Source organism: Ovis canadensis, chromosome 12 (assembly GCF_042477335.2).
Source record: "Ovis canadensis isolate MfBH-ARS-UI-01 breed Bighorn chromosome 12, ARS-UI_OviCan_v2, whole genome shotgun sequence".
Lineage (NCBI taxonomy): Eukaryota > Metazoa > Chordata > Mammalia > Artiodactyla > Bovidae > Ovis > Ovis canadensis.
The window spans coordinates 81,241,704-81,269,355 of NC_091256.1; the positions used below are offsets into that span (position 1 = coordinate 81,241,704).

The 27,652-nt window shown below is 38.8% G+C and overlaps 1 protein-coding gene across 10 annotated transcripts in view; it reads right to left on the reverse strand.

Moving 5' to 3' along the window:
- Nucleotides 1-4,625: 4,625 nt before the first annotated feature.
- RPS6KC1 (ribosomal protein S6 kinase C1) overlaps nt 4,626-27,652 on the reverse strand; it is a 210,675-nt gene continuing 187,648 nt past the window's right edge. For all 10 annotated transcript variants that reach the window (XM_069544174.1, XM_069544173.1, XM_069544172.1 and 7 more), the window contains 3 exons: nt 22,347-22,429; nt 21,191-21,286; nt 4,626-5,564 (listed from right to left, as the gene is read on the reverse strand). In XM_069544174.1, the coding sequence (XP_069400275.1) occupies nt 5,454-5,564; nt 21,191-21,286; nt 22,347-22,429 (290 nt within the window). In that variant the 3' untranslated portion in view covers nt 4,626-5,453. The remainder of the gene's footprint in view (nt 5,565-21,190; nt 21,287-22,346; nt 22,430-27,652) is intronic.

Consider the following 27,652-nt stretch of genomic DNA (forward strand, 5'->3'; position numbering starts at 1 on the left):
CAAGTACCATGTCTTTTGTTCAATGACGAGAGAAGCCCACAGGAGGCATGGTGGGCAGATGAAGAGAAGATGAAGGGAGGAAGACGGAGAAGAACGAAGAAAGGCGAGCACAGGGAGGGGGCGTGTTCAGTTTTAGAGTTTTCTTAGACTTTTGCTCAAGACAGATCCTTCAAATAGGTAAAATACATTTTCCTTCCAGAACAACCAAGACTATAAAGTTGTACAGATTTTTGTTTTGCCAACACGTCACGTCTTCTTAAAATTTTTCCTACTTTCTATGTCTGGGATAAGGGCAACATCACATTGCAGCTGTTATTTTGGTTCAAATAATGAAAAAGGTTGAAGTCTTTTCACAGGTGTCAAATCCCCTTTGACATTTGCCTCTCTGGGTGGGGCTGGTCAAACCCCTACCTTGTGGTTTAGTTTCAGAAGAAATTTGATCAACATGCCCAGAAGAGTTACCTTTTTGATATGAACACTTTTTTGAGATTTACAAAAACAGGACACCAACATCTCTAAGACTGACCAGAAGTTGGTTTGCTGGCCATTCTTTCTTATTCATTGAGAGGTTTTTTTTGCCCAAAGAAGTCAAAGCAGCTCTTTGGAGACACTCCTGGCCTGTTCCTTTACTGCAGACATACCAGCTGTCCTCTGCAAGAAAGCAGAGCTAGAACCAACTCTGGGTAAGTGAGTCACTTAATTCTTTCCAAAAGGTAGTTTAGCATCTCTTTTCCTGGAAGAAGAGGAATAGTTTCTGTTTCTGCCTAACTCTCGCTGGGGGAAGAACAAAGAATAGCACTTCAGCTCAAAAAAGCACACGCTATTGTTCCAGAAACCTGGGCCAACACACCTCACCAGCCCCGCTTCCATTCTCATAGAATGACACTCAAGTCACTTTCTCTCCTACACCTCCTCACATTTTCTCTGTTGCTATTTCTCCCTGTGCCAGACCCCTGGATCGAGGGAAGTCACGTGGCAGGGACAAAAAAGACAGGGCTCTGCCATCTGAGTACACAGCACCACTATCATAAATCTTCCTAAAAAAGGAAGCTTGTCCTCTGGTTTCCTATTTACTGTTCTTTAGAGAGTAAGTGCTGCTGAATCATAAAAACGTGTAGTACGTTGCTTCCCGTTTCCCTGCTATGTTTACAATCTTACTGAGAAATGACTGACTTCACAGCTTTTGCCATTTAGTAACCCTTCAACATGGACTTAATATGCAATCCTTAAAATGAGCTGAGCAGACTCCAAATACTCGAAAGTCAAAATTACCTAGACTAGTAGAGGTTAATGTTCTGCATTAAATAGGAACAGAAGGTATCAATTTTGTACTCTGACTGTGCCTGCCCAAGAAGTGAGTCAAATAAGCATATGAAACATGATAGATGAGGGCAACAGGGGTAGGAAAACCACCAGAGTTGTGGAGAGGTCTAAGAAGTGAGCAAATGTAAATGTGCCCTACTCCTTTCACCTCCATGCACTTCTATCTAGACTTTCAACTCTCCTTTCCCAGCATAGAGCTGACAGAGAAACAGCCCTTTAATATTTCAATCTATTTTTAATTTTTATAGCCACATAACGAATACATGGCAGTAACCCAAGTATCTGGGATTACTAAAAAGAGAATTACAAGAAAACAGTTAAGTACCAATTTAATATTTTCATTACCTTTGTATTTTTACAATGTTGGTTTACTCTGAAAAAGTCCACCATATACTTGTGACGCTTAGAACTCAACTATCTTTTCATTCTATAGGTAAGGGAACAGATCTAGAATATTGTTATTAAAGTTAAAAGGCTAGTTAGTCACAGAGATGGGACCAGATACCACCCTAAGACTTTCTATAATATTTCACAATCCTTAGAGAAAGAACTTGAAATACCAAGTTTCATTACCCAGAGCATTTAGATATACCAGAGGTTAAATCCACTACTCTAAGAAGAAAGATGATCCATCTTATGCCTTGGCCTCTGCTATAAAGTAAAGTAATCCCTGTGTGTGCTAAGTTGCCTCAGTTAATGTCTGACTCTTTATGACCCCGTGGACGGTAGCCCACCAAGCTTTGCTGTCTATGGGCTTCTCCAGGCAAGAATACTGGAGTGGGTTGCCATACCCTCCTCCAGGGGGTCTTCCTGACCCAGGGATTGAAACCAAGTCTCTTACGTCTTCTGTTTTGGCAGGAGGGTTTGCCACCTGGGAAGTAATCCCTAAGTGAATCCAATAAAGATGCTAGAAAAGGCTCACTGTGAGGCAAAGAAATTTTCCGTGCTACAATCAGGTATTTTTCTATTTAGAGTCATAAATTATGGGCAAGTGGAATTCAACTAAGGCATACATTATGTACAAGGTCCTAATATAGTGTTACCGGTCATAGCATGAATATTATTTATAGATTTTATCTTTTTCATTACACGCATTATAGGAAAGCTAAACTTAATCTTGGTTCACAATGATTCTGAAATAAGACAGGGTAGGAAAAGCCTGAGGGTCAAAACACAATAGGAATTATAGCTGGGCTGCCGTCTATGGGGTCACACAGAGTCGGACACGACTGAAGCGACTTGGCAGCAGCAGCAGCAGAAAGGCTTAAAATACAGGTTTAATCATGTTAACAAGAGGTCAGTAATTATAATAAGTAAATTGAAGACATACATGTCTCCCAAAAGTCTTAATTCATACCATTGTTAAAACAAACTGTTAAAATCACAGCATCTTTGTTACTCTTAGGGACCTTAACTTACCCCTTCTGTGAAACAGAAATGGTAGACATTCATACCATGTCTGAGGATAGGCGGCATCATGCCAAATTACTGGCAACCTGCTGGAAAAGCTCTTTTTAAAGAATGTAGTAAAATAAGTCAATGGCATTGGTAATTTCATACAAAAATATAAAATCAAATGAGAGTAAGGACTCAAACAGATGTCTGTACATCAATGTTGGGACACTGCTTACAACAGCCAGAAGGTAGAAATATCCAAATGTCCACTGACAGATGAATGGATAACAAAATGTGTATGTACATATAATGGAATATTATTCAGCCTTAAAAAGGAACAGAACTCTGATATATGATACAGCATGGATGAACCTTGAAAACACTATATCAAGCAAAATAAATCAGACAAAAAAGAATAGATATTATGATTCCACTTCTGTGAGAGACCTAGAAAATAAGATTCATACAGAAAGTAGAACAGTGGTTACTAGGGGGTGGAGGGAGGAGGAATGGAAAGTTCTTGTTTAATGGGTTAAGAAATTCAGTTTCAGAGATTTAAAAGTTCTGAAATGCAGTGGCAATGGCTGGGGGAAAATGTGAATATACTTAATGGCATTGAATTGCATACTTATAGGCAGTTAAAGTGATAAATTTTATTATGTAAATTTTGATACAATAAAAAACTAATTGAGAAAAAATATATTTAAAAAATCATGAGAAATAGTAAATGGTAAGTTCTCTGATTTGGATTTTTCTAATACATGTCATCAAGTAAAAACAGACTTGGATCCACCACCTCAAAGTCATTTACCCTGTGTGTTTATTACTCTATAATTCATGTCCACCATGATTATGAATGATGTATTTACATTAAGTACAAGTTCCAAACACAGAAATAGAGAAACTGAAGCAACGGATTTATGTCAACACAATTCCATCTGTTAACACTGTCCTTTGAACCCAGGGATGAAAGTCATGTGGTAGGGCTGGGAGCGTCACCTTGGCTGTGAAGTCCTACTTTCATGCCATAGGGCACTTCTGGAAGGAAGCTCTGGAATGACCAACTCTGACTACTTGCAGATTTCCTACTAGTCCTACAGAGGAAGTCATTCTTGTGTCTCACCTGCATGAGTTCCTGTTTTGAGACCTGGGGGCTGGCGAGTTGAAATCCAGTTCCAGGGAGTGATGTCATCTCAACTGAGCTATGATCCTGGTGACCTGCTCCCCATCCTGGTGTTGTTGCAGCCCTTCAGCTGGGGTTCAGGTTATAAGGGGACCAAAAAGGAAAATGGGGGAGTAGGATAACAGAACAAGGAAAAATGCTTGCACATTTCCTTCGTTCCACTGAAGCATTTTCTGCTTCCATTTAATGTGATGGGCGGACCTGGCCAATGGCAGCTGGAAGCTGCACAGAGGCTCTCGGGGTGGGGAGAGGCTCTGTCACAGATCTTGAAAATACAAAGAATTAATACATACAGAAAACTTTCATTATGTTTGTGGCACCATTTGGAAACGGTGATTTATTCTTTCATCTTTGGATAAAGTTTTAAAAAAACAGGCATTAACTTAAAAAGTTTGTATTCTGTTGTAAACACAGTATGACTACAGGAGCAATAGTAGCAACAGAAAGAAATAACAAACACAAATGTACAAATACTCACGTTCTTTTGACACAATGTCAAACAGATGAGAAGGTCAAATCTAGAAATCCTGTCAATACGTAACAAAATAGGATTGCCATTCAATCCCACTGAGATGAGATCCTTTGGTTCTTGGGATACTGAGCCAAAAAACTAAAACACAGTCAAACACAGTAAGCAGCAGAAATTGCTAACCTTTCAAAATGAAAGGAAGAGAGGTCTTTGAATAGAAAAAAAAAATTGTAAGCAATTAAAAGAAAGAGAGACTTCAATTTTTAGAGCATTTATTTTACATCATGATCCTTTAATTCTTATTAAGTTGATACAATTTGGGGAAATAAATACTCCCTTCCCTTTTTTGCTGCCTATGTATTAGTAGCGGTAGAAAGAACAGAATATGACAATAGGCAAAGGGTGTAGAAAGTGGAGAGAGAGAGAGAGAGAGAGAGAGAGAGAGCTGAGAGCTCATATGAACCCTACTGTTAGCAATACCAACCAAGAAAGTACAGAGTTGACAACAGAAAGTGTTTTTTTCTTACATGGACTTCAGAAAGAATGAATATGGGACCACATTTGATATACATTAATTATATAGCATTGTGGTTGAGGTTCCCTACCAGACATGATGCGTATCTTTTTTTCCCTCATTTTTTAAGCTTCATAGATGACATTACGTGTGAAGCGCTTTTAGTATATATATCTTGGTTAGCGAAAAGCACAGTCAGCTGCCATGTAAGGGTCGTCCTTCCAAGTAACACTTCATTCTACACTCGGAGCTTCATCTCAGAGGAAGTTCTTAAAGGGCATTCCTCTTTTAGTTGGGTTTACAACTCACCTGCACCACTAAATGCAGATAAAATAAAGCTCACACCTTGGTTTGTATATAACAGCCCCTTGCAAAGGCAGCCAATATCTTGTCCAGACACTAACTGTAAAGGAATTGTTCTCTCTCAGGCCTTTTCTCTCCATTTCCTCTAAAGCTCTTCATCTTAATGCTTGGTGTCCCGTAAGTGAGCGTGAAGCAGAGCTGCCTCCGTGCTAGAGATGCCTGTCGCAGAGAAGGCCAGAATGTGTGCAGAGAACCCTGCGTTCTGTTCATCTCATCAGTTCTGCCCAATCCACAGGGGTAAAAAATGGATGAGATTTGATATCTTCAACACCAGCAACTCCAGCACCAAGCCGCTCCACAGGGTTGAACTGTAAGAGCTAAGAAGGAAGAATTTAAGTGAGTAGTGGGAATCTAACTACAGGATCAAAGGAAAATAAAAACAGAAGGAAAGGAAACGACTTCTAAATTCAACCTCAATAACAAATGGACTTGATGACAGCCAACTGACTATATTTCCTTGAAAAAGGGTTATGTCTGTAACACTACTCTAGCTATGGAGTGGTGGGGAATATATCTGAGTTTATGGCTTTTCAAATGATATCACCGTGAGTAACTCACTTTGTTACTATATACTATATAGCTATAGTATATCTAGTAGTATATATCTAGTATATCTATACTATTTATCTATATATATACTATACTATATATCTATCTACTATAGGATAATTACACCTATCAATTTCCTACTCCAAAAGTATGATCATGACATTACTTAGATACTGCACCAAATTCTGAGAGATCCAGCTACTCCTTTCATGGTTAGAAAGTCTGAAAGGCACACTAAGTGTTTCAACCTCTAGTGAATTATATATGCCCCGGGACTAAACTTTATCTGAGGTCTGAATGTGTGTGTTAGCCACTTCAGTCATGTCCAATTCTTTGTGACCCTACGGGCTGGAGCCCATCAGGCTCCTCTGTTCACAGAATTTCCCAGGCAAGAATGCCCCCCTCCAGGGGATCTTCCCAACTCGGGAACGAACCTGCATCTGTTATCTCCTGCATTGGTGGGTGAGTTCTAAGCACTAGTGCTGCTGGGAAGCCCAAGGTCTGAATAAGCAAATTCATATTCCAAAATTGCTTTCTTTCAACGAGCTGACTCACATGGAACAATCTGATCCAATGAGGGAAATGTGTTTCAACTTCTTCACTAATAGGAATCAGGTCTAAAATAAGTTAATAATGTTATTTGCAACACGATTTGTTAAGAGCAGGAAAATAAAAGTAGTCATACACAATAACAGATGATGCTGGTCATACTGAGAGAATGTGTTGCTTAAGACATTCATGTATCCTCAAATTTCTGTTTTAACAACTTTACTGAGAGATAACTTACATAGCACAAAATTTATCTATTGCAAGCGTACAACCTAATGATTCCTAGCAAATCTGAAGAGCTGTACAACTATCACCACCATCTAGCTTGAGATCACTTTGATCACCCTAAAAAGTTTCTCCATGTTGTTTGCAGTCAATCTGCATTTCCCTCCCCACCCCCAGGCAACCACTGATTTGCTTTCTATCTCTATAAACGTGCCCCTTCTGGATATTTCATGCAAATGAAATCATAAAACAGCTGCCTTCTTTCACTAAGATTAATGTTTGTGAGGTCCATCCGTGTTGTAGGTGTTGTAGAAGGTGTCAACAGTCTGTTCCTTTTGGTTTCTGAAGAGCATTCCACTATTTGGATATAACTACTTGGGCTTCCCTGTAGCTCAGATGGTAAAGAATCTGCCTGCAATGCAGGAGACCCAGGTTTGATCCCCGGGTCAGGAAGATCCCCTGGAGTAAGGGCATGGCAACCCACTCCAGTATTCTTGCCTGGAGAATCCCATGGACAGAAGAGCCTGGTGGGCTACAGTCCATGGGGCTGCAAAGAGTTGAACACGACTGAGCAACTAACACCACTACTACTACTTAGATATAACATATTTTGTGAATCTGTTCACCAGTTAATGGACATATGGACTTCCCAGGTTGTGGCCACAATTAATTGTATTGCTTTTAACATTTACATATATGACTTCCTGCAGACATGTATTTTCATTTCTTTTAAGGACATTCCTAGGAGTGGGAACAGTCAGTTGTGTGTTAAGTTTATGTTTAGCTTTTTAAGAAACTACCAAACTTTTCTAAAGTATCTGTACCATTTTACATTCCTGTCAGCAATGTATGAGAGTTTCAGCTTCTCTATATCCTCATCAACACTTGATACTATCTTCTTTATATAGTCCTTCTAGTGGGTATTAATGATATCTTATTTTGGTTTTAATTTATATTCCCTAATGACTAATAACCGTTGAGCTTCACAGTTGGGAAGTTGTGGCTGGACGGCTGTGGCTTACCTGTAGTGTTTGTGTTGGGTTTAGGGGACTGTGAAGAGCCTAGGGGGAGGTAAGGTGTGTTTGGAGCCTATAGGCTCTGAAAAAGATTTGTAAGAAGGGTGAGTCGCCCTTAGGCTCCTCCATCAGCCAGCGGAGAGACAGAGGTCATCATAGAACCGACTTCCAGCCCTGGTACCACATCCGAGACAGGGTACTCGGAAGAATACACAAAGCTGCCACCGTAGACAGTGTAGCCAAAGTCCACGAGGTTCTGTTGCTTGGAGAGAATGAGCGGAACGACAGGGACAAAATGAACAACTTTCGCCAACTGACTTCTCAATATACAGAAAAGAGACCTAAAACTTCTGAAAATAGCAACACAGCTTGAACATCAGGAAGTTCACGGACACGTATTGCTGAAGCCTGGCTTGGAGAATTTTGAGCATTACTTTACAGGAGCTACCCCACGTCCGAGGTCAGGGGCAGCGGCCTAGAGTGCCAGGCTGCGATGGCGCAGTAACGGCCAAGAGGAGCTACCCTGCGTCCGAGGTCAGGGGCGGCGGCCGGGAGGAGACACCCCACGTCCGATGTCAGGGGCGGCCGGGAGGAAACACCCCACGTCCGAGGTCAGGGGCGGCGGCCAGGAGGAGCTACCCCGCATTCGAGGCCAGTGGCGGCCAGGACGAGACACCTCGTGCCCGAGGCCAGAGGCGGCAGCTGGGAGGAGCCACCCATGCCCGAGGCCAGGGCCGGCAGAGGCCGGTTCGGCCAGGAGGAGCAACCTGGGGAGCGGTGGCAGCGGAGGCGCAGGAAGGCCTAGAGGAGCTATCCCACGTTGAAGGTCAGGAAGGGCGGCAGTAAGCAGATACCCCTCGTCCAAGGTAAGGAGCAGCGGCTGTGCTTTGCTGGAGCAGCCATGAAGAGATACCCCATGCCCAAGGTAAGAGAAACCCAAGTAAGATGGTAGGTGTTGCAAGAGGGCATCAGAGGGCAGACACACTGAAATCATACTCACAGAAAACTAGTCAATCTAATCACACTAGGACCACAGCCTTGTCTAACTCAATGAAACCAAGCCATGCCTGCAGGGCAACACAAGACGGGCGGGTCATGGTGTAGAGGTCTGACAGAATGTGGTCCACTGGAGAAGGGAATGGCAAACCACTTCAGTATTCTTGCCTTGAGAACCCCATGAACAGTATGAAAAGGCAAAATGACAGGATACTGAAAGAGGAACTCCCCAGGTCAGTAGGTGCCCAATATGCTACTGGAGGTCAGTGGAGAAGTAACTCCAGAGCGAATGAAGGGATGGAGCCAAAACAAAAACAATACCCAGCTGTGGATGGGACTGGTGATAGAAGCAAGATCCGATGCTGTAAAGAGCAATATTGCATAGGAACCTGGAATGTCAGGTCCATGGATCAAGGCAAATTAGAAGTGGTCAAACAAGAGATGGCAAGGGTGAACATCGACATTCTAAATGTCAAACTAAAATGGACTGAAATGGGTGAATTTAACTCAGATGACCATTATATCTACTACTGCGGGCAGGAATCCCTCAGAAGAAATGGAGTAGCCATCATGGTCAACAAAAGAGTCCAAAATGCAGTACTTGGATGCAATCTCAAAAACGACAGAATGATCTCTGTTCGTCTCCAAGGCAAACCATTCAATATCACAGTAATCCAAGTCTATGCCCCAACCAGTAATGCTGAAGACGCTGAAGTTGAATGGTTTTATGAAGACGTACAAGACCTTTTAGAACTAACACCCAAAAAAGATGTCCTTTTCATTATAGGGGACTGGAATGCAAAAGTAGGAAGTCAAGAAACACCTGGAGTAACAGGCAAATTTGGCCTTGGAATGCGGAATGAAGCAGGGCAAAGACTAATACAGTTTTGCCAAGAAAACTCACTGGTCATAGCAAACACCCTCTTCCAACAACACAAGAGAAGATTCTACACATGGACATCACCAGATGGTCAACACCAAAATCAGATTGATTATATTCTTTGCAGCCAAAGATGGAGAAGTTGTATACAGTCAACAAAAACAAGACCAGGAGCTGACTGTGAATCAGATCATGAACTCCTTATTACCAAATTCAGACTGAAATTGAAGAAAGTAGGCAAAACTGCTAGACCATTCAGGTATGACCTAAACCAAATCCCTTATGATTATACAGTGGAAGTGAGAAATAGATTTAAGGGCCTAGATCTGATAGATACAGTGCCTGATGAACTATGGAATGAGGTTTGTGACATTGTACAGGAGACAGGGATTAAGACCATCCCCATGGAAAAGAAATGCAAAAAAGTAAAATGGCTGTCTGGGGAGGCCTTACAAATAGCTGTGAAAAGGAGAGAGGCAAAAAGCAAAGGAGAAAAGAAAAGATATAAGCATCTGAATGCAGAGTTCCAAAGAATAGCAACAAGAGATAAGAAAGCCTTCTTCAGCGATCAATGCAAACAAATCGAGGAAAACAACAGAATGGGAAAGACTAGAGATCTCTTCAAGAAAATTAGAGATTCGAAGGGAACACTTCATGCAAAGATGGGCTCGATAAAGGACAGAAATGGTATGGACCTAAGAGAAGCAGAAGATATTAAGAAGAGGTGGCAAGAATACACGGAAGAACTATACAAAAAAGATCTTCACGACCCAGATAATCATGATGATGTGATCACTAGTCTAGAGCCAGACATCTTGGAATGTGAAGTCAAGTGGGTCTTAGAAAGCATAACTACGAACAAAGCTAGTGGAAGTGATGGAATTCCAGTTGAGCTGTTTCAAACCCTGAAAGATGATGCTGTGAAAGTGTTGCACTCAATATGCCAGCAAATTTGGAAAACTCACCAGTGGCCACAGGACTGGAAAAGGTCAGTTTTCATTCCAATCTCAAAGAAAGGCAATGCCAAAGAATGCTCAAACTACTGCACAATTGCACTCATCTCACATGCTAGTAAAGTAATGCTCAAAATTCTCCAAGCCAGACTTCAGCAATACGTGAACCGTGAACTCCCTGATGCTCAAGTTGGTTTTAGAAAAGGCAGAGGAACCAGAGATCAAATTGCCAACATCCGCTGGATCATGGAAAAAGCAAGACAGTTCCAGAAAAACATCTACTTCTGCTTTATTAACTATGCCAAAGCCTTTGACTGTGTAGATCACAATAAACTGTGGAAAATTCTGAAAGAGATGGCAATACCAGACCACCGGACACGCCTCTTGAAAAACCTATATGCAGGTCAGGAAGCAACAGTTAGAACTGGACATGGAACAACAGACTGGTTCCAAATAGGAAAAGGAGTATGTCAAGGCTGTATATTGTCACCCTGCTTATTTAACTTATATGCAGAGTACATCATGAGAAACGCTTGACTGGAAGAAACACAAGGTGGAATCAAGACTGCCAGGAGAAATATCAATAACCTCAGATATGCAGATGACACCACCCTTATGGCATAAAGTGAAGAGGAGATAAAAAGCCTCTTGTTGAAAGTGAAAGAGGAGAGTGAAAAAGTTGACTTAAAGCTCAACATTCAGAAAACGAAGATCATGGCATCCAGTCCCATCACTTCATGGGATATAGATGGGGAAACAGTGGAAACAGTGTCAGACTTTATTTTGGGGGGCTCCAAAATCATTGCAGATGGTGACTGCAGCCATGAAATTAAAAGACGCTTACTCCTTGGAAGAAAAGTTATTACCAACCTAGATAGCATATTCAAAAGCAGAGACATTACTTTGCCGACTAAGGTCCGTCTAGTCAAGGCTATGGTTTTTCCTGTGGTCATGTATGGATGTGAGAGTTGGACTGTGAAGAAGGCTGAGTGCCGAAGAATTGATGCTTTTGAACTGTGGTGTTGGAGAAGACTCTTGAGAGTCCCTTGGACTGCAAGGAGATCCAACCAGTCCATTCTGAAGGAAATCAACCCTGGGATTTCCTTGGAAGGAATGATGCTGAAGCTGAAACTCCAGTACTTTGGCCACCTCATGTGAAGAGTTGACTCATTGGAAAAGACTCTGATGCTGGGAGAGATTGGGGGCAGGAGGAGAAAGGGACAACTGAGGATGAGATGGCTGGATGGCATCACGGACTCGATGGACATGAGTCTGAGTGAACTCCGGGAGATGGTGATGGACAGGGAGGCCTGGCGTGCTGCGATTCATGGGGTCACAAAGAGTCGGACACGACTGAGAGACTGAACTGAACTGAACTGAACTGAATGACTAATAATGCTGAGCATCTTTTCATATACTTATTAGCCATTTATATAGCTTCCCTGGTGAATCTTTGACCGTTTTTATACTGAGCTGTCTGCTTACTGAGTTAAATGGTTTCTTTATTCATTCTGAAAACACATCAGTTACTGGATGTCAATGTATTTTCTCCCAGTCTGTGGCCTGTCTTTTCAATCTTTTACTGTTAGCTTTTGAAGTGCAAATGTTTTTAATTTTAATGAAGCCCACTTTATCATTTTTTTCTTTTACAGATCATATTTTGGTGTCACATATAATAATTCTTTTCCTAACCCAAGGTCATGAAGATTTTCTCCTATTTTTCCCTATGATTTTATAGTTTCAGTCCACATATAGGTCTATGAGCTACTTTGAGTTAATTTTTGCATATGATATGAATTAAGAGTCTTAGTTCATTTTCATTTTAGCATGTTAATATTTTATTTTCCCAACACCATTTCTTGAAAAGACTATTTTTCACCAAATTATCTTGGCATTTTTTATTGAAAAATCATGGGATGCAGAGGGGCGTTGAGAGGGGGGTTCAGGATGGGGGTACACATGTGCACCTATGGCTGATTCATGTCAATGTATGGCAAAAACCACCACAATATTGTAAAGTAATTATCCTCCGATTATATAAATAATTTTTTAAAAGAAGAATAAGGAAAAAGAATATTTAAAAATGAGTATGGTTAATGCAGGAAGCCTCACATCCACATCCAACTAGTAGGTGTTCCAGGAAAAAGAAATAAATGGAGGAGTGAAGAAACTGTCAAATAAATAATACTTTAAAAACTTTCTGGGACTAAAATAAACACATCTACAGATCAAACAAACAAAACAGTCTACTACTCAGTTCCAGCCAAAGCCATACATCATCATAACAGAACAAATTTTGAAGTATGAGTATTTCAGTAAAAAATTATCACTATAAATTTGTATTAAGCATTTTAAGTGCTGACTTTTAATTGATAGTATAGTATACAATTTCTCATCTGCTATCAGCTGTTAGGTTATTTCTATAGTCTCTAGTCTGCACATACTGTGTACTAAATAAATGCTCAGTTCCAATTGAAAAAAAAATTGTTTCGGATACTCTAGGTCCCTTGTCTTTTTAAAAAATTAATTTATTTATTTTAATTGGAGGCTAATTACTCTACAATATTGTAGTGGCTTTCCCCATACATTGACACAAATAGCCATGGGTGTACAGGTGTTCCCCATCCCATCCCTCAGGGTCATCCCAGTGCACCAGCCCTGAGCGCCCTGTCTCATGCATCGAATGTGGACTGGCAATCTATTTCACATATGGTAATATACATGTTTCAATGCTATTCTCTCAAACCATCCCACCCTCACCTTCTCCCACAGAGTCCAAAAGTCTATTCTTTATCTCTGTGTCTCTTTTGCTATCTCACATTTAGGGTCATCATTACCATCTTTCTAAATTCCGTAAATATGCATTAATATACTGTATTGGTGTTTTTCTTTCTGACTTACTTCACTCTGTATAATAGGCTCCAGTTCATCCACCTCATTAGAACTGATTCAAATGCACTCTTTTTAATAGCTGAATAATATTCCATTGTGTATATGTACCACAGCTTTCTTATCCATTCGTCTGCCAATGGACATCTAGCTTGCTTCCATGTCCTGGCTATTGTAAACAGTGCTGCGATGAACATTGGGGTACACGTGTCTCTTTCAAGTCTGCTTTCCTCGGTGTGTATGCCCAGCAGTGAGATTGCTGGGTCATATGGCAGCCCCTCCCTTGCCTTTTTAAAATACTCATTTCTGAAGTCAGCTAAACATTTCCCAATTTTGCTAATCTTTTCAAAGAACCAATTTGAGATTTAATTTGTCTCTTATTTTTATCTTCTAGCCAATGAAGATTTTCTCTTCACTGATTTCTGTTTTCTTTCTTCTGCTTGTTTGGATTTATTTTGCTTTTTATAGTTTCTCTTTCTAGTTTCCTCAGTTCCAAGGTGAGATTTTCATTTGAGACCATTCTTCTTCTATATAGATTTCTAAAGCCATACATTTTTCTCAAGAACTGATGTACCTGTATCCTGTAAATGCTGATATATTGTGGATTTGTTTTCATTCCATTTAAAACATTTTATGGCTTTTCTTGGGATTTCTTCTTTGACTCAGGCTGTTTAGAAGTGTGTTGTTTAATTTCTAAACATCTGTTATGGACTCACCAGATCTCTTTCTGTTGATGATTTCTAACAAAAAATTGTTACGGTCAGTGTATGCTACGTGATTTCAAGCCTTTCAAATACTGAAACTTGTTTTATGGCACAGCAAATGATCCACCACAGAGAATATTCCGTGTGCATGTGATAAGAATGTATTCTACAATCATTGTTCTATACATGTCCGAGTTGTTTGATAGTGTTGTTCAAGTCTTCTCTATATCATTGCTGATTTCCTATCAATGATCATGAATAGGGTATTGAAGCCTCCATTTATTATTGGAATATCTACTTTTCCTTCAATTCAATTGGGCTTTGCTTCATATGTTTTGAAACTGTTATTAGAGCATATACATTTATAATTGTTATATCTTTCTTTGTATTGATCCTCTCATCATTATAAAAAATCTTAGTCTCTGCTAAGTCTCATCTTCACATCTATTTTATCTGATATTTAATAAAACCACTTCATCTCTCTTGTGGTCACTGTTTGCATCGTTTATCTTTTCCCACCCTTTTTCTTTCAACCTATTTGTGTTTATTAATTTAAGTTCTCATACACTGATAATTGGATCTTTTTTATCCAGTGAACAATCTTTGTCTTTAGCTTCATATGCTTAGAGATTCACACTGATTACCATTAACACGGTGAGTTCACATTTACAATTTTGCTATGCTTTCTACAGTTACTGCCTTTTCTATTCCTCTTTACTGCCTTGTTTTGTGCCAAATACTTTTTACTGTACTGTTTCAGTTCCTCTATTAACTTACTATTTTTTGAGTGGTTGCTATCAAGACTATAATATGCTTCTTGATTTATCACAGTCTACTTCAGATTAATATTAACTTGCTTCTTCCAGTGAAATGAAGAAATTTTGCTCTACTCTGGTTCTATCCCTTCTGCCTTCCTTTGTCTTAAATGTTGTATGGTTGTTGCTGTTTAGTCACTAAGTCATGTGTGACTCTTTGGTGACCCCATGGAGTGTAGTCCACCAGCTCCCCTGTCCATGGGATTTTCCAGGCAAGAATACTGAAATGCATTGCCATTTCCTTCTCCAGGGGATCTTCCCAACCCCAGGACTGAACCTAAGTCTCCTGCATTGGTAGGCAGATTCCTCACCACTGAGCCACCAGAGAAGCCCTAAATACTGTATATTATATCTATATGTCATTAAATACTACATACATAGTCATTGAATACTATATATTACATATGTTATAAACCTACCAGCATAATATTATAAATATTGCTTTGCTCAACCTTATGTTTTTTAAAAGAAGTTGAGCAGAGAAATGAGAAAAAAACATATTTAGTCTTCTCTATTAACGCATATTTATCTTTCTAACACTCTTCCTTTCTATAAATTTAAGTCACTATACAGTAACTTTCAGCCTAAGGACTTCCTGTATTATTCCTCATAAGACAGGTTTGCTAGGAATGAATGCTCTGTCTTTACTTGGAAATGTCTTTATTTCATTTTTATTTTTTGAAGGACAATTTTGCTGGATAAGGGATTCTTGGCTGAAAGTTACTTCAACATTTTAAATATGCCTTTCCACTAACTTGTCTTCCATTGTTTCTGATAAGAAGTTAGACATCAACGTTCCTTTGAATACAAGTTGCTCTTGGCTGCTTTCAAAATTCTCATCTTTGTTTTTGTCTTTCAACAATTGAAAGATGAAATATCCCCATGTGGATCTCTCTGTATTTTCCAACTTAATATCCACTAAGCTTCCCGAATGCATTTTAATGTTCTTCATCAAATTTGTGATGCTTTTAGCTATTATGTCTTAAACGTTTTTTGCTGCCCTTTTCTCTATGTCCTCTCTTTCTGGAACTCCCATTATATGTATTTTGATGTACTGGATGTGAGAGTTGGACTGTGAAGAAGACAGTGAAGAATTGATGCTTTTGAATTGTGGTGCTCGAGAAGACTCTTGAGAGTCCCTTGGACTGTAAGGAGATCCAACCAGTCCATCCTAAAGGAGATCAGTCCTGGATGTTCATTGGAAGGACTGATGCTGAGGCTGAAACTCCAATACTTTGGCCACCTCATGCGAAGAGTTGACTCATTGGAAAAGACCCTGATGCTGGGGGGGATTCGGGGCAGGAGGAGAAGGGGATGACAGAGGATCAGATGGCTGGATGGCATCACCGACTCGATGCACATGAGTTTGGGTGAACTTCGGGAGTTAGTGATGGACAGGGAGGCCTGGCATGCTGCGATTCATGGGGTCGCAAAGAGTCGGACACGACTGAGCAACTGAACTAAACTAAAATATCATCTTACAGCTCTCCATATCCCTGTTCATTTTTCTTCAGACATTTTTAATCTGATTTTCAGACTGAATAATTACTATCTCCTGGTCTTCAAGTTCTTTGACTTTTCCTTCATCTGTCTCAAATTGCTGTTGAGATGCTCCAGGGAATTATTTTCACCTATTTAATTCTTCATTTCAATTACAGTGCTTTCCAACTTGAGAATTTCAATTTGGCTCTTTTTTTTAAAAAAAAAATGATTTCAATATCATTGAGAATCTTTATTTATTGATTCATTATTGTCTCGATTTCCTTTAATTCTTTTCTAATTAATTATTTTCAGTTGTTCTGGGTCTTTGTTGCCACGTGCGGGCTTTCTCTAGCTGCAGCAAGCAGGGGCTACTCTCTTTGTCATGGCACACCAGCTTCTCACTGCGGCAACTTCTCTTGTGAATCACAGGTTCTAGGTGCACGGGCTTCAGTAGTTGTGGCACGCAGGCTCTAGACTGCAGGCTCGGCAGCTGTGGTGCACAAGCTTAGCTGCTCCACGGCATGTGGAATCTTTCTGGACCAGGAATCGAATCTGTGTCCCCTGAATTGGTAGGCAGATTCCTATCCACTGTAACACCAGGGAAGTCTTCCTTTAAGTTATTTATACACAGATTCCTTTAGTTCTTTGAATATAACTATAATAACTGCTTTGGAGTCTTCACTATATCCAAAATCTGGGGACACCCAAGAGCAATTCCTATTGACTGCTCTTTTTCTCTGCCTATTTTGTTTCTGTGAATATCTTACAATATTTTGCTAAAAATGAGACATCTTAGACAATATATTTTAGTGACTCGAGTCATTCTTTCCATGAAGACAGTTATCATTGCTGTTTGTTGGTTCATTCTTTGTTTGGTAACTTTTTCCAGCTAGATCTGTAAATCTGCTTTCCCCCACCCCCACCTCCAACTATAATAAGCAGAGGTTGACAGACCTGCTCATTTTTTTTTCCTTTCTTAACAAAAAAAGTTGTTTTTTTTTTTTCATTTTTAAGCTTGGTTTCCTAAGGGTCACTCCTGTGCCTGCATAGCTTAGGGGTCAACCAGTGATTGAAAAGGGTTGCCAAGTCTGTCTAACTTTATAATTTCCTTTTTTGAGAAGAGAACTTTCCAACCTTCTCATACATGGCTAGTTATTCACATATAAGAATATCCCTAAAGCATATAGTTTTTTTCTTCAGAATTTAGTCAACTGCAATAAAATATCTGGATGATTACATTAGTGGTTCCACAACTGTAGGAAATCCCACTACTCAAATTAAACCTACACATTTGTTTCTTGTTTTTCCTTTATTTCTATTTTTTTCTTTCATTCACTAATCATTAATTCAATTATTCATATAAAAATATCAGTTGATTTCCTATTGGGTGCCAATCCACTACTTTTCTAGACCTTCTCAACATGTATCACCAGTAGTTGCCTCCTCTTACACTGGCAACCCTACACTATAATTCAACTACATACTTCATCAAATTATAAATTACTACACATCATGAGCTCCCAATGCTGCTCTATCAATAATAATAATACAAAGTTTTTATGTGACATTTACTGTGTACTAGGCATTATTCTAATTGCCTTGTATAAATTAGTTCATCGAAGTCACAACAACTCTATGAATAGTTACTATAATTATTTCTGTTTTATAGATGAGAAGATAGAAACTTGTTTAAGGTCATATTAGGCAGTAGACGGCAAGGATACGATCTGAATTCAGGTACTAAGTCTCCAGAAGCCATGCTGTTAACCACAACACTACACTGCCTTATGAGTGTGTGATCTACAAATGCCAAGAATCTATTACTTCACTTTGATATTACCAAATCCACAAGGGCAGTGAAGTATATACTTCAAAAGACTGTACTCTCAGTCTTTTCACTTGACATTATTGTATCCAGCATTCAAAATGAATTTTTATTAAAGTGTATTGAGTACAAAGACTTTTTATGTTAGAAGTTGCTAAAGTGTGTTAAGAGAAAAGCTGTTATTATAAAACAAACATCTAAGAACATTCTAACATAGCAAATCCATTTTCAAAATCAGACAATTCATATCTACTGATTGAGGTTTGGAAGGCATCAAACAGTTGAATATAAAACTAAAATACTACACATTGGTAAGAATTAACTAAACTATAGCATGTTGTTTAATATTTCAGCAAATATGTAAACATGTAAGTTCTCTCTTTCTTGTTACAATTGGTTTTTCCACCCCCATTCTCTCCAAACCATGACCTCATTATGAAATTCCAATGGAAGTTCATATTTTGACTTTTACTAAAGTCAGTTTACCTTAGTTCATGAACTCTTCTATAAACTTGTAAGTATAAATCCATAGGCAAAAATATAACTGTTTTACCCATAACTGTCTTGCTTATTCTGCCATTTAAAATATTAATACTATCCCAGATCTTCTGAGAGATTTCACAAAGATTCCTCTCCTAAGAGAATGTGTTGACCAGTGGCAAAACCAGGACAGTCACTGCCAACTTTCTTTCTCTTAAAGAATAGACAATAAAGCTGAGCAATGGAAGCACAGAAGTTTGTTTTGATGGTCTTTTTCTCATATAATATCTTTCAACTGACAAAGCAATTGTGTCATAAAGAACTAAATGTACACTGTGAAGTACAAACATACATGCTCTGAGGATCTGTAAATTGTAAATATATATTTTTTAATTGCATTCAAAATGTAACTATGCTTACTTCAGCACCATTCACTTGGCCTGAGATGACTAAACCATGGGTACAGGGAATTATGAACTCTAGGAAGAAAGCAAGCAGCTAAAAAGACCAAAGGGAGGAAAATCTCCTCAAAGTGGAATAATTCTTTCCATATAAATCATTTGATGATTTTTTAAAATAACCTCTATGAACTGTGAGGTAGTGGAAGAGGAAAGTCAAAATGACAGATTGCTAATCATGCCAAGAGACCTCTTTTCCCTTTCCTGATGATGTTCCCTTAACGTGAGTGGTAGTTTCCTTAGACAGGCCAGGGACAGAATGCTGCTTTACTATATAAGTATGCTCTATAAGATATATACACATCTGCATCGGGGAACTTAACATACCCTGAGCTCAGACTCCTTACAATATAAATTCTGATAGACAGGAGCAGCAGATCTTTATTAATTACTGTGGGGAATTCTAGTCTCAGTATTTGTCATGATGACTACCTCTTTAAGAAAGAGAAACAAACAACAGCAGTTGCTAGCCTTCCTTAAATTAACAGACAAAAAAAAAAAAAAAAAAAAGACTTTGAATTTACCTTGCTGTTCCACAACAAATAAGAAGAAAATAGAGGAGGAGATGTCCTTTCTCTCCATTAGAATGAAATGTTTTATGAATCTTTACATTACCTCTTAATCCTTGTACAAAGTGCTCAGGGTACTCTCATCTCACTATTTTCAACCTAATTATGTTTCTTTATATTTTACATACTCTGGACAAATGAATCTTCCTGAAGCACAACTCTGATCCTTTCATTCTTTGTGCACAAAAACTTCAAATCTCAATTTTCTTTACTGAATTAAATACTATCATTCTCCCCTGGTATTCATGATAAGAGAATCCCAGCTTCTCTTTCCACACTCATTTACTACTATTACTCATCCCTATATTCTCCCTGTACTCTAGGTAAACCAAACTTTTGATTTCCCAAATTGAGTCTTTCTGACTCAGTCCTCACCTTCATTCAAACTTTTCATCCCTCCCAGCTATTCCCCCACATCTAACCTTCTGGCTAAAGCTCCACGAAAGTAACACTCATTACATAAAACCTTCCTTAACACCACCACTGTATCAGTTAGAACACCTCTTTATCCTGACTTGCCAAAGTATTTTTTAAACCTCTCTGATAGCCTTTATCAAATCCATCTGTGATATAGCTATTTGTGAGTCTCAGGTTTGCAGCTTATGACACCATGCCTTTATATATATATATTTGCTGAATGGAACCAAAATCACTGCCTAAGAAAATACTAGGTAATCTTTTCTTAATATATTATCCCTTCTCCTTTTTTTCCCTCTCACTTTTTTTCTTTTTTACAAATTTTGTTTTCCTTTATTTAAAAAATAATTTATGTTTCATTAAACAAAAACTTTGGTTCTTCATCTTTTTCAAATAAGTTTTCCATTGATATTTTCCCAAAAGTGAAAGGGATCACAGTTCTGACAACTCTTGCTGATCTGTGGTGAGTCTGCCATAAAGCTAGACAAGCATTTTAAAAGGAGGGAATCAATTTAAGGAGCTCGCTAGAGTAAGCCTCCCTCTGGGACACCAAACTTTAATTATCAATGGTCTCTTTCTCCAAAGCCACCAGAGATACACTAACTGACAGCAATATTCCAGTTCCATGAACGGCTCTAAAGTGATTTAACTTGGCAGGATTTTCTACCACTTCTCTCCCAACCAGCCAATTCTTAAGCTTATCAATATGAATTAAAGATTTAAAATAGCCATTTATGAAATGCCGAGACTAGCTCTAAGGAATAAACGCTTCAATAACTGAAAAAAAAAAAAAAGGAAAAAAGGAGCCATTCGTATATGGTTACGAAATATAAAGCAGCTACAGACAGGCTTAAAAGCAATACTTAAATCTCACGCCTACACAGATATATGGAATTGACTAAACATTAGCCTGGATTTCAGAAATAAAAAAAAAGTAATACAACTTTTAACTGTTCTCTTTGACATCACCAATACTTAGATAATAACAGAAGCCTAAAGATACACAGTACTAGTTCTGAATGTGCAATTACTAATGGGTCCTTCTTGCCCAAAACTAATTTCTTTAAGGTTTTAGAGGTGTGGGTTCTGCCAGTTTGCATGGTTGATATACTTGGCCAATAGGTCAATTAAATTACCTGTTGAATGAGTGAGCGAGCCTCTTCAGAGACACATTCTGGCATGTTCAAAGTGGTGTGAGTATTTATTCCTGCTGGATGGCACTCAACCAGAGTCTGAAACAATCAATCACATACACTTCTTATCCAAAGTAACATCATCTTCTGTTCCATCACAGGGTTTACAGACAGCAAAGACAAGACAGCTCAACAACCACCTTCGCCGCAGTGCCCTCTAAGCAGTCTAGGACAAAGGCTATGAGCCTAAAGCACTTATAACTGGAAAAAAGGCAGTCATCAAAATCACATCATAAGCTTATGCCACTTGCCCCTTTCCCTTAGATATAAAGAAAACAGTCCATAATAGAAAGATTCCATTACAGCCAAAACCTAAAACAGGATTCTGTACCTCAGAAATTTTGTAATGTTCTTAAAAACGTCCAAAGTCAAGAATTTGATAATAATAATGTTTTTTATATGTATAGCACCTTATGCCTCAAATGTATTATCTATAGGTGATTTGTATATTTCACAACAATGTTAAGAGCTCAGTATTAACTACATATTTAAGGTAGATGACTGCTTACAAAGATATGACTGTTCATTTCTTCTATTTTACTCCCAGGAGGCAATTTGCCCAATGCTCTATTAGAATCTATTAACGTCAAATATCTTACTTAAAAGTTATTGATCAGAAAGAGTATGAATTCTGTATTTAAGCCAGAACAGAGAGGAAAAATTTAGTGTTGAGAAAAAAAATCATGCTACCTTTAATATCTACATCAATTTTCTAAAGTGCTAATTCCCTCCTGATTTCAGACAGGTGCTTAAAACAGAGAATTCTAACAAATTATTACACAACCCTTACAGGTTTAACTGTTAAAATTGAATCACAGAAAAAGAAGAGAAAGAATGTCTAGTCTTGTATCTTGCTATGTGCTAACACTGTGACATAACAGAATTTTACTATCAATTTATTCACTGTAATACAATTCTACTTTTTAAAAAACCTGGAATCTTGACAAATTTGCATTTTTCTGGTGTCCCATCCCTTTTGATATCAAGGTTTTCTTACTTAGTCCCCAACCTAAAAACTAAAGGCAAAGGCTAAATATTCTCAATTTGAAATCAAGGTAGCATCTGGATAAACTTATTAAACCTCCAGGTCACTGCTTACCTTGCCAGTGAGAAGTTCAAAGAGGACAGCACCCAAACTCCACCAATCACAGGCTTCAGTTTCTTCCGTGATTGCTCCAACCTCTAAACACACCAAAAAAGGTTGATATTAAAATTCCAAAGGTCAATTAAACTCTCAAAATTAACATGTATTAGCAAGGTGACCTTTTTAATGCTGAGAGAGCACATACTAAATACTACTGGGCTTTCAAAATTCCTGAAAGTTACTTATCCCTTTGGTCACCTACTGTGGTTGCTTTTTTTTTTTCCTATGCAGTCATATATTAAACTGAGACATTTGTTCTTTAGCTGATAGAGGGACACCTTCAAGATGCTATACTTAAAAGCTACATGAATCTACTAGATCAGCATTTTGCTTAATTTTTCAAATTTGAGAATATACAGTCAACTCTATCTCAGAGGTCATTTTTTGTTTTAGGAATAAAGACTCTAGGTTTCAGAAGGAACTTCGAAAATTATCTAAACCAGTATTAATTATCCTTTGAGTTACAGACCAGAAACCAGAAAGGTGAAATGTCTTGTCCAATGTCATACAGTAAATCAGCTGCAGAACTAAGACCCAGTTTATAGTATCACCCCTCTCCTATATAATCCATTGTTTTCAACTAAAGAAGGAGCATGTGAAATGCAAATTTGTTATTCAGAAGTACAGACAGATATGGTGTTTTAAGCCACAACTGAAAATACTGGCTAAGATAAGGGCTTTTAGAATATCTCCAAATTACAATTTTATCTGTGTTATCCCTATCTCTCACCAGCACAAGTTCCTGAAATGTAATCGTTTTCAAGTGTAATCTTTCAGGTTTCTCCACAAATCAGCAATAACTCCTCATTTCACCATTTTTGAGGTTTTTAGCTAACTCATGTTTTGATGTCTTCTTGTCCTTTCCTAATAAGATCCAACTAGTCACTAAGCCTGAATGTATCTGCCCTTTCATTTCCATTAGACTGACAAAACATGCTTGATATTTGTCTGCAGGTAGCCCACAACTCACAATAATCGTGTTGAAAAGGCTTTGTAAGTAGTTAGGTTAGAACCTGGACAATAATAATAAGTGGAAGAGGTGCTCAGGTGCCCAGTCTTTTAACGGATACTTAGCAAATCTACTATCAACTATGTTGGAAAATCAAGAAGACTTGTAATACAGCTTGAGTTTTGAGTTTTAAACTAAAGGTCACAGGCATCAGAAAAAGAGCCATTTCTATACAGAATACTGAAATTATTCCACTGCAGCAACCTTCTTCCTTATCCCTGCCCCATTCTGGGTTGCCAAAGGCCTATGTTCAACTACACCCTCCACACTAGAGCCCACTCAGTTTTTCCCCCGAGTTGTGCTATCCACCAAATGACAACCTCTATTCTCTAACTCAGCTGCTCTCAGCTAGGTGGTAAGAAGAAAACATAGATATGTAACTAACTCAAATTATTCTGTGAATGACCAAAAGTCTCCTAATCCCCTGAGAGCCATTTGCATTCACAAAATAGCCAATTTGTTTGAAAAACTGAGAACTACCTTACTATCTGACAGCAAAGGGTCAGTTACTCATATATTGGCACATCAATGAAACATTACCACATAAGCATTTTAAATGATGTATTCACACAAGGTTGAAGTACGTAAGTAAATGTCTGGATATATTAAATTTTAAAAACCAAGCTATAAAACAATAGAATCTGAATTTTTAAAATATGTATTTTTTTCCTAAGAGACTGGTGAGAAAATACAACAAAATGTTCTAGTTTTTGCCTCTGGGATAGTGAGATCTTTATTTTCATTCTATACTTACTAACCTACATGAATATCTAAGTGGTATAATTTTAAACACATAGTGAAATGACATGAAAACTTCATTCAGGCTTGTTGGAGCAGGACAGATGAAGCTATTATAGGTCAGTCCTCCGTAAGAATCTGTCTGCCTACAGTTTGCTCTTGAACTTAGCCAAAAGCCTGAGAAGCGATCCTCTACTTTAACGTGTTGTAGAACATATTTGAGACAGTAGAAGACTAGGAACCAAGAGTCCTGGACTAAGAACCTTGAGAAATTCACTTGATCTCATCCTAACATAGGCATTAGATCTGAGGGCCTCTAGGTTAAATTCAGCTGTATAATCTACAATTCTGACACTAACGGACTTCCTGAAGGAGATTTTTTTGAGGGACCATTCCTTGGGGGCTCTCATTCAAAGTACTTACACTAGCCCTCCCAGATTCAAATACACGACCCCCAACCCCATTCCCAACATCCACACAGAGAGCCACCATCACCTTCAGAAGAGTGCTCTAGAAACTCTGGAAAGGATGTGTGTTCTTAGAAACGTTTGGAAAGCAGAAGAAATTTACCACAGCCCTGTCATCATATATAACCTTTTGCACATTCCCCTCTAGCCTAAGGCAGGCAATGCATTATATCACTTACCTATTCAAAATTCTGAAATGGCTTCTCGCTAAACATTCAGTAACATTCAAATGTCTTGCTTAACCAGGCATGTATACATTCAGGTCTCCATAATGAGGTCTCAATGTATTTGATTCATTCAAACCAACACTTATAAGCAGTACTAACTAGGTCCCCTGCTAGGCACTATTGCTCTGCACAACTCTATGTACTTACTGCGTTGCTAAATAATGTGAAGCTAAAGTCAGCTTCCCTCCTAGCAGGGTTAATGGCTTTCATTTTAAATATCTTGCTCAAGAATACGTTATGTCATTTTCTTTAATCCTATAGCAAGTACTATATACTCCTTACTTTTATAAAGGTGTTATATGTTCACAACTCAAGACCCCAAGTTAATGACCAGCCATCTGTTTTGAATGTGGCACCTCCAAGTCTAACTTTCTGTGTATGAATGTTGCTAGTGGGCATGTATTGCAATAATGATAGCTGCAACAATAAAACAGCAGCTAACATCTGCTGACTGCTTACTACATGTAAGGAACTGTGTTTAACATTTTACACAAATTATTTAAAATTTCCAAGCATCCTTATGGAGAACTTACTTGCGTAGAAAGACTTTGGAGGAGAAAAGAATACTATATTTGTGTGTTCAGGCAAAGTGGGAACACCTGATCCTGTCAGCTCAGATTAAGTTGTGAAAATCAAACATGTGTTGTAGGGTCTAACAACATGGCCTGAGGAGCTCTATACTAGAATCACACCCCAAGCCTCGCTCCCAAAGGTTTCCTGTCACAACAGAGCAAAGGGTCACTAGGGTGAGTCTTCACAAGGTAATCAATGGCTAATACAATTTATAAAGGGACCTTTCAAATTCAGCTAAGGTCCAAACTGCCATCACCAGTGCAGCCTAGACAACCAAGCACTATGTGTTTGCCTGCTTCCCAGATCACTGCTAGGAAGGCGACTGGGGGTGAAATGTTACCACGTGTGGGGGTGGGCCGGGGGGGAGGGCTCCTTGATGCCACCATAAGCACGGTGCATCTTCCCGAGCATCAAAGATTTTTATGTGTGGGAGGGGGCAGGATATTGTTTTATTATTAAAAGAAACACAGACCCATCATGGAACAGAATGTAAACCTTGCATGGATTTGCAAGATAAAAAGACTTCAAAGCAATGTCAGGATCACATGACTAGTCTCAGGGGTCCCCATTTCACCACCTCTACAGTCAGAACTACTTGGACAGAAAAGTTTGAGAGGCACTTGCGGAGACAGACACGGTGCTCTGCCTCTATTGGTTTTCCGCAACCTCGCTCAACTAAGGCGTCTAAGAACAAGGTTCATTGGTGTTTTATGCTGCTTTGAAATCTCTCACAATTTTCTGCCCGAGTCCTTAACAGGTAGGTAACAACCAACATAGCGCTTCGAAACGAGCCTCAGGCTGAATGTGAGACAACACAGACAGTAGCAAGAGACCCAGACAGGCCCTACAGCCAACGCACTTCCCACTTTGAGCGGGCTCACTGTACGGTCCAGGATGCGCTACACGGCACCTCGTGTGACCGCTGGCGACACTCTGGCACCATCAACCTTAGTCGGCTTCATCTGCTCCCCGTTTCTTTTCCCCTCTTCCTTCCTCCACAAACAGCCTGCTTCTTTTCCCCTCCCCTAATTCTCACTTTCCTCCCCTCAACCCCTTGGCCACCATTGGTTAAGCGGAATTTCTAAAGCACTTGAGCCTAAAGTAACTACTGAAGCCCCAATCTAAGAAAAAGTGTACCTGAAAATCTGGAGGCAGCTAGGCTGAATATCATCTTTAATCTGACTGGACTAAGACAGCAACTTTGAAAAGTTAATTTTTTTTCTCATGGAAACCTGGAAAAAGACACTAAACAATCTTAAATCCATCCCCTTAACAATGCAGCTTGAACGACTTCAAAATGAGTTTATATTAAGCAGGGATTCATTAATTAATGTGAAATTGACATCGTAACCAACTGTCCTTGATTTTAATGGATAACTCTGAACTACAACAAAGAGTTTTGTATTTAGATAAGATACAAAGGACCTCCCAATGGCTAAGAAAATGTAAATGTTAGAACAACTGGAAGCAGAGAGTTATAAAATTTCTCCTTTAGGGTTTTAAAGTAGAATCTCACTTTCTTTTAATAATCAGAATAAAATATTTTGGTTGTCTTTTTAACATTCTTTATAGATCGATAATTCTTAGATTAAAATTTTGAAGGTACACTCTGAAATCTCATTGCCAAAAAGAAGACTGAGGTTGTGCAATTATCAAAACTAATATTCTAAGACTGCTTATTTGTAAAGTCTATACAAAATTTCAAGCATTAAACAAGAGTGCCAATTCATATATAAAGCTACATGATAGCTACTACAAACACAAGGTGAATAGGTATGTATATCTAAAGTCAAACACAGAGAATATAAAGAAATATCAAACAAATCTGTGAGGCTGCTTTTAAAAGTTCTTATACTCTTACACTCTTTTAAAGTATAATGTAGTAACGCTGAGAAATTCCTTTAAACTCCCACCTTGAATTTTTTAAATCTCTGGGGGGAAAAAAAGCAGAAAACAAAAAATTTAAAGGATAAATTCTACCACTGCTTTGTCAATTTTCAAAATATCTTCCCTATAAAACCCACTGTGTTGAGTTCCCACGCGGACCCCTCCCCCGACACTATAGCCTGTATTTGCAGTTTCCAGGGTGGTTGAGCAGTCTCCCTAGTCTCCATAAGTATGGCAGGGCTACAGGCATTAAGCAAAGTGATGGGGTGCGGGGGCGGGGGAGCGGCGGTGGAGGAAGTAAACTATTTCCTATAGAAACAAACAAATTCTCAGGTTATTCCCATGAAAACTCAAACAGTG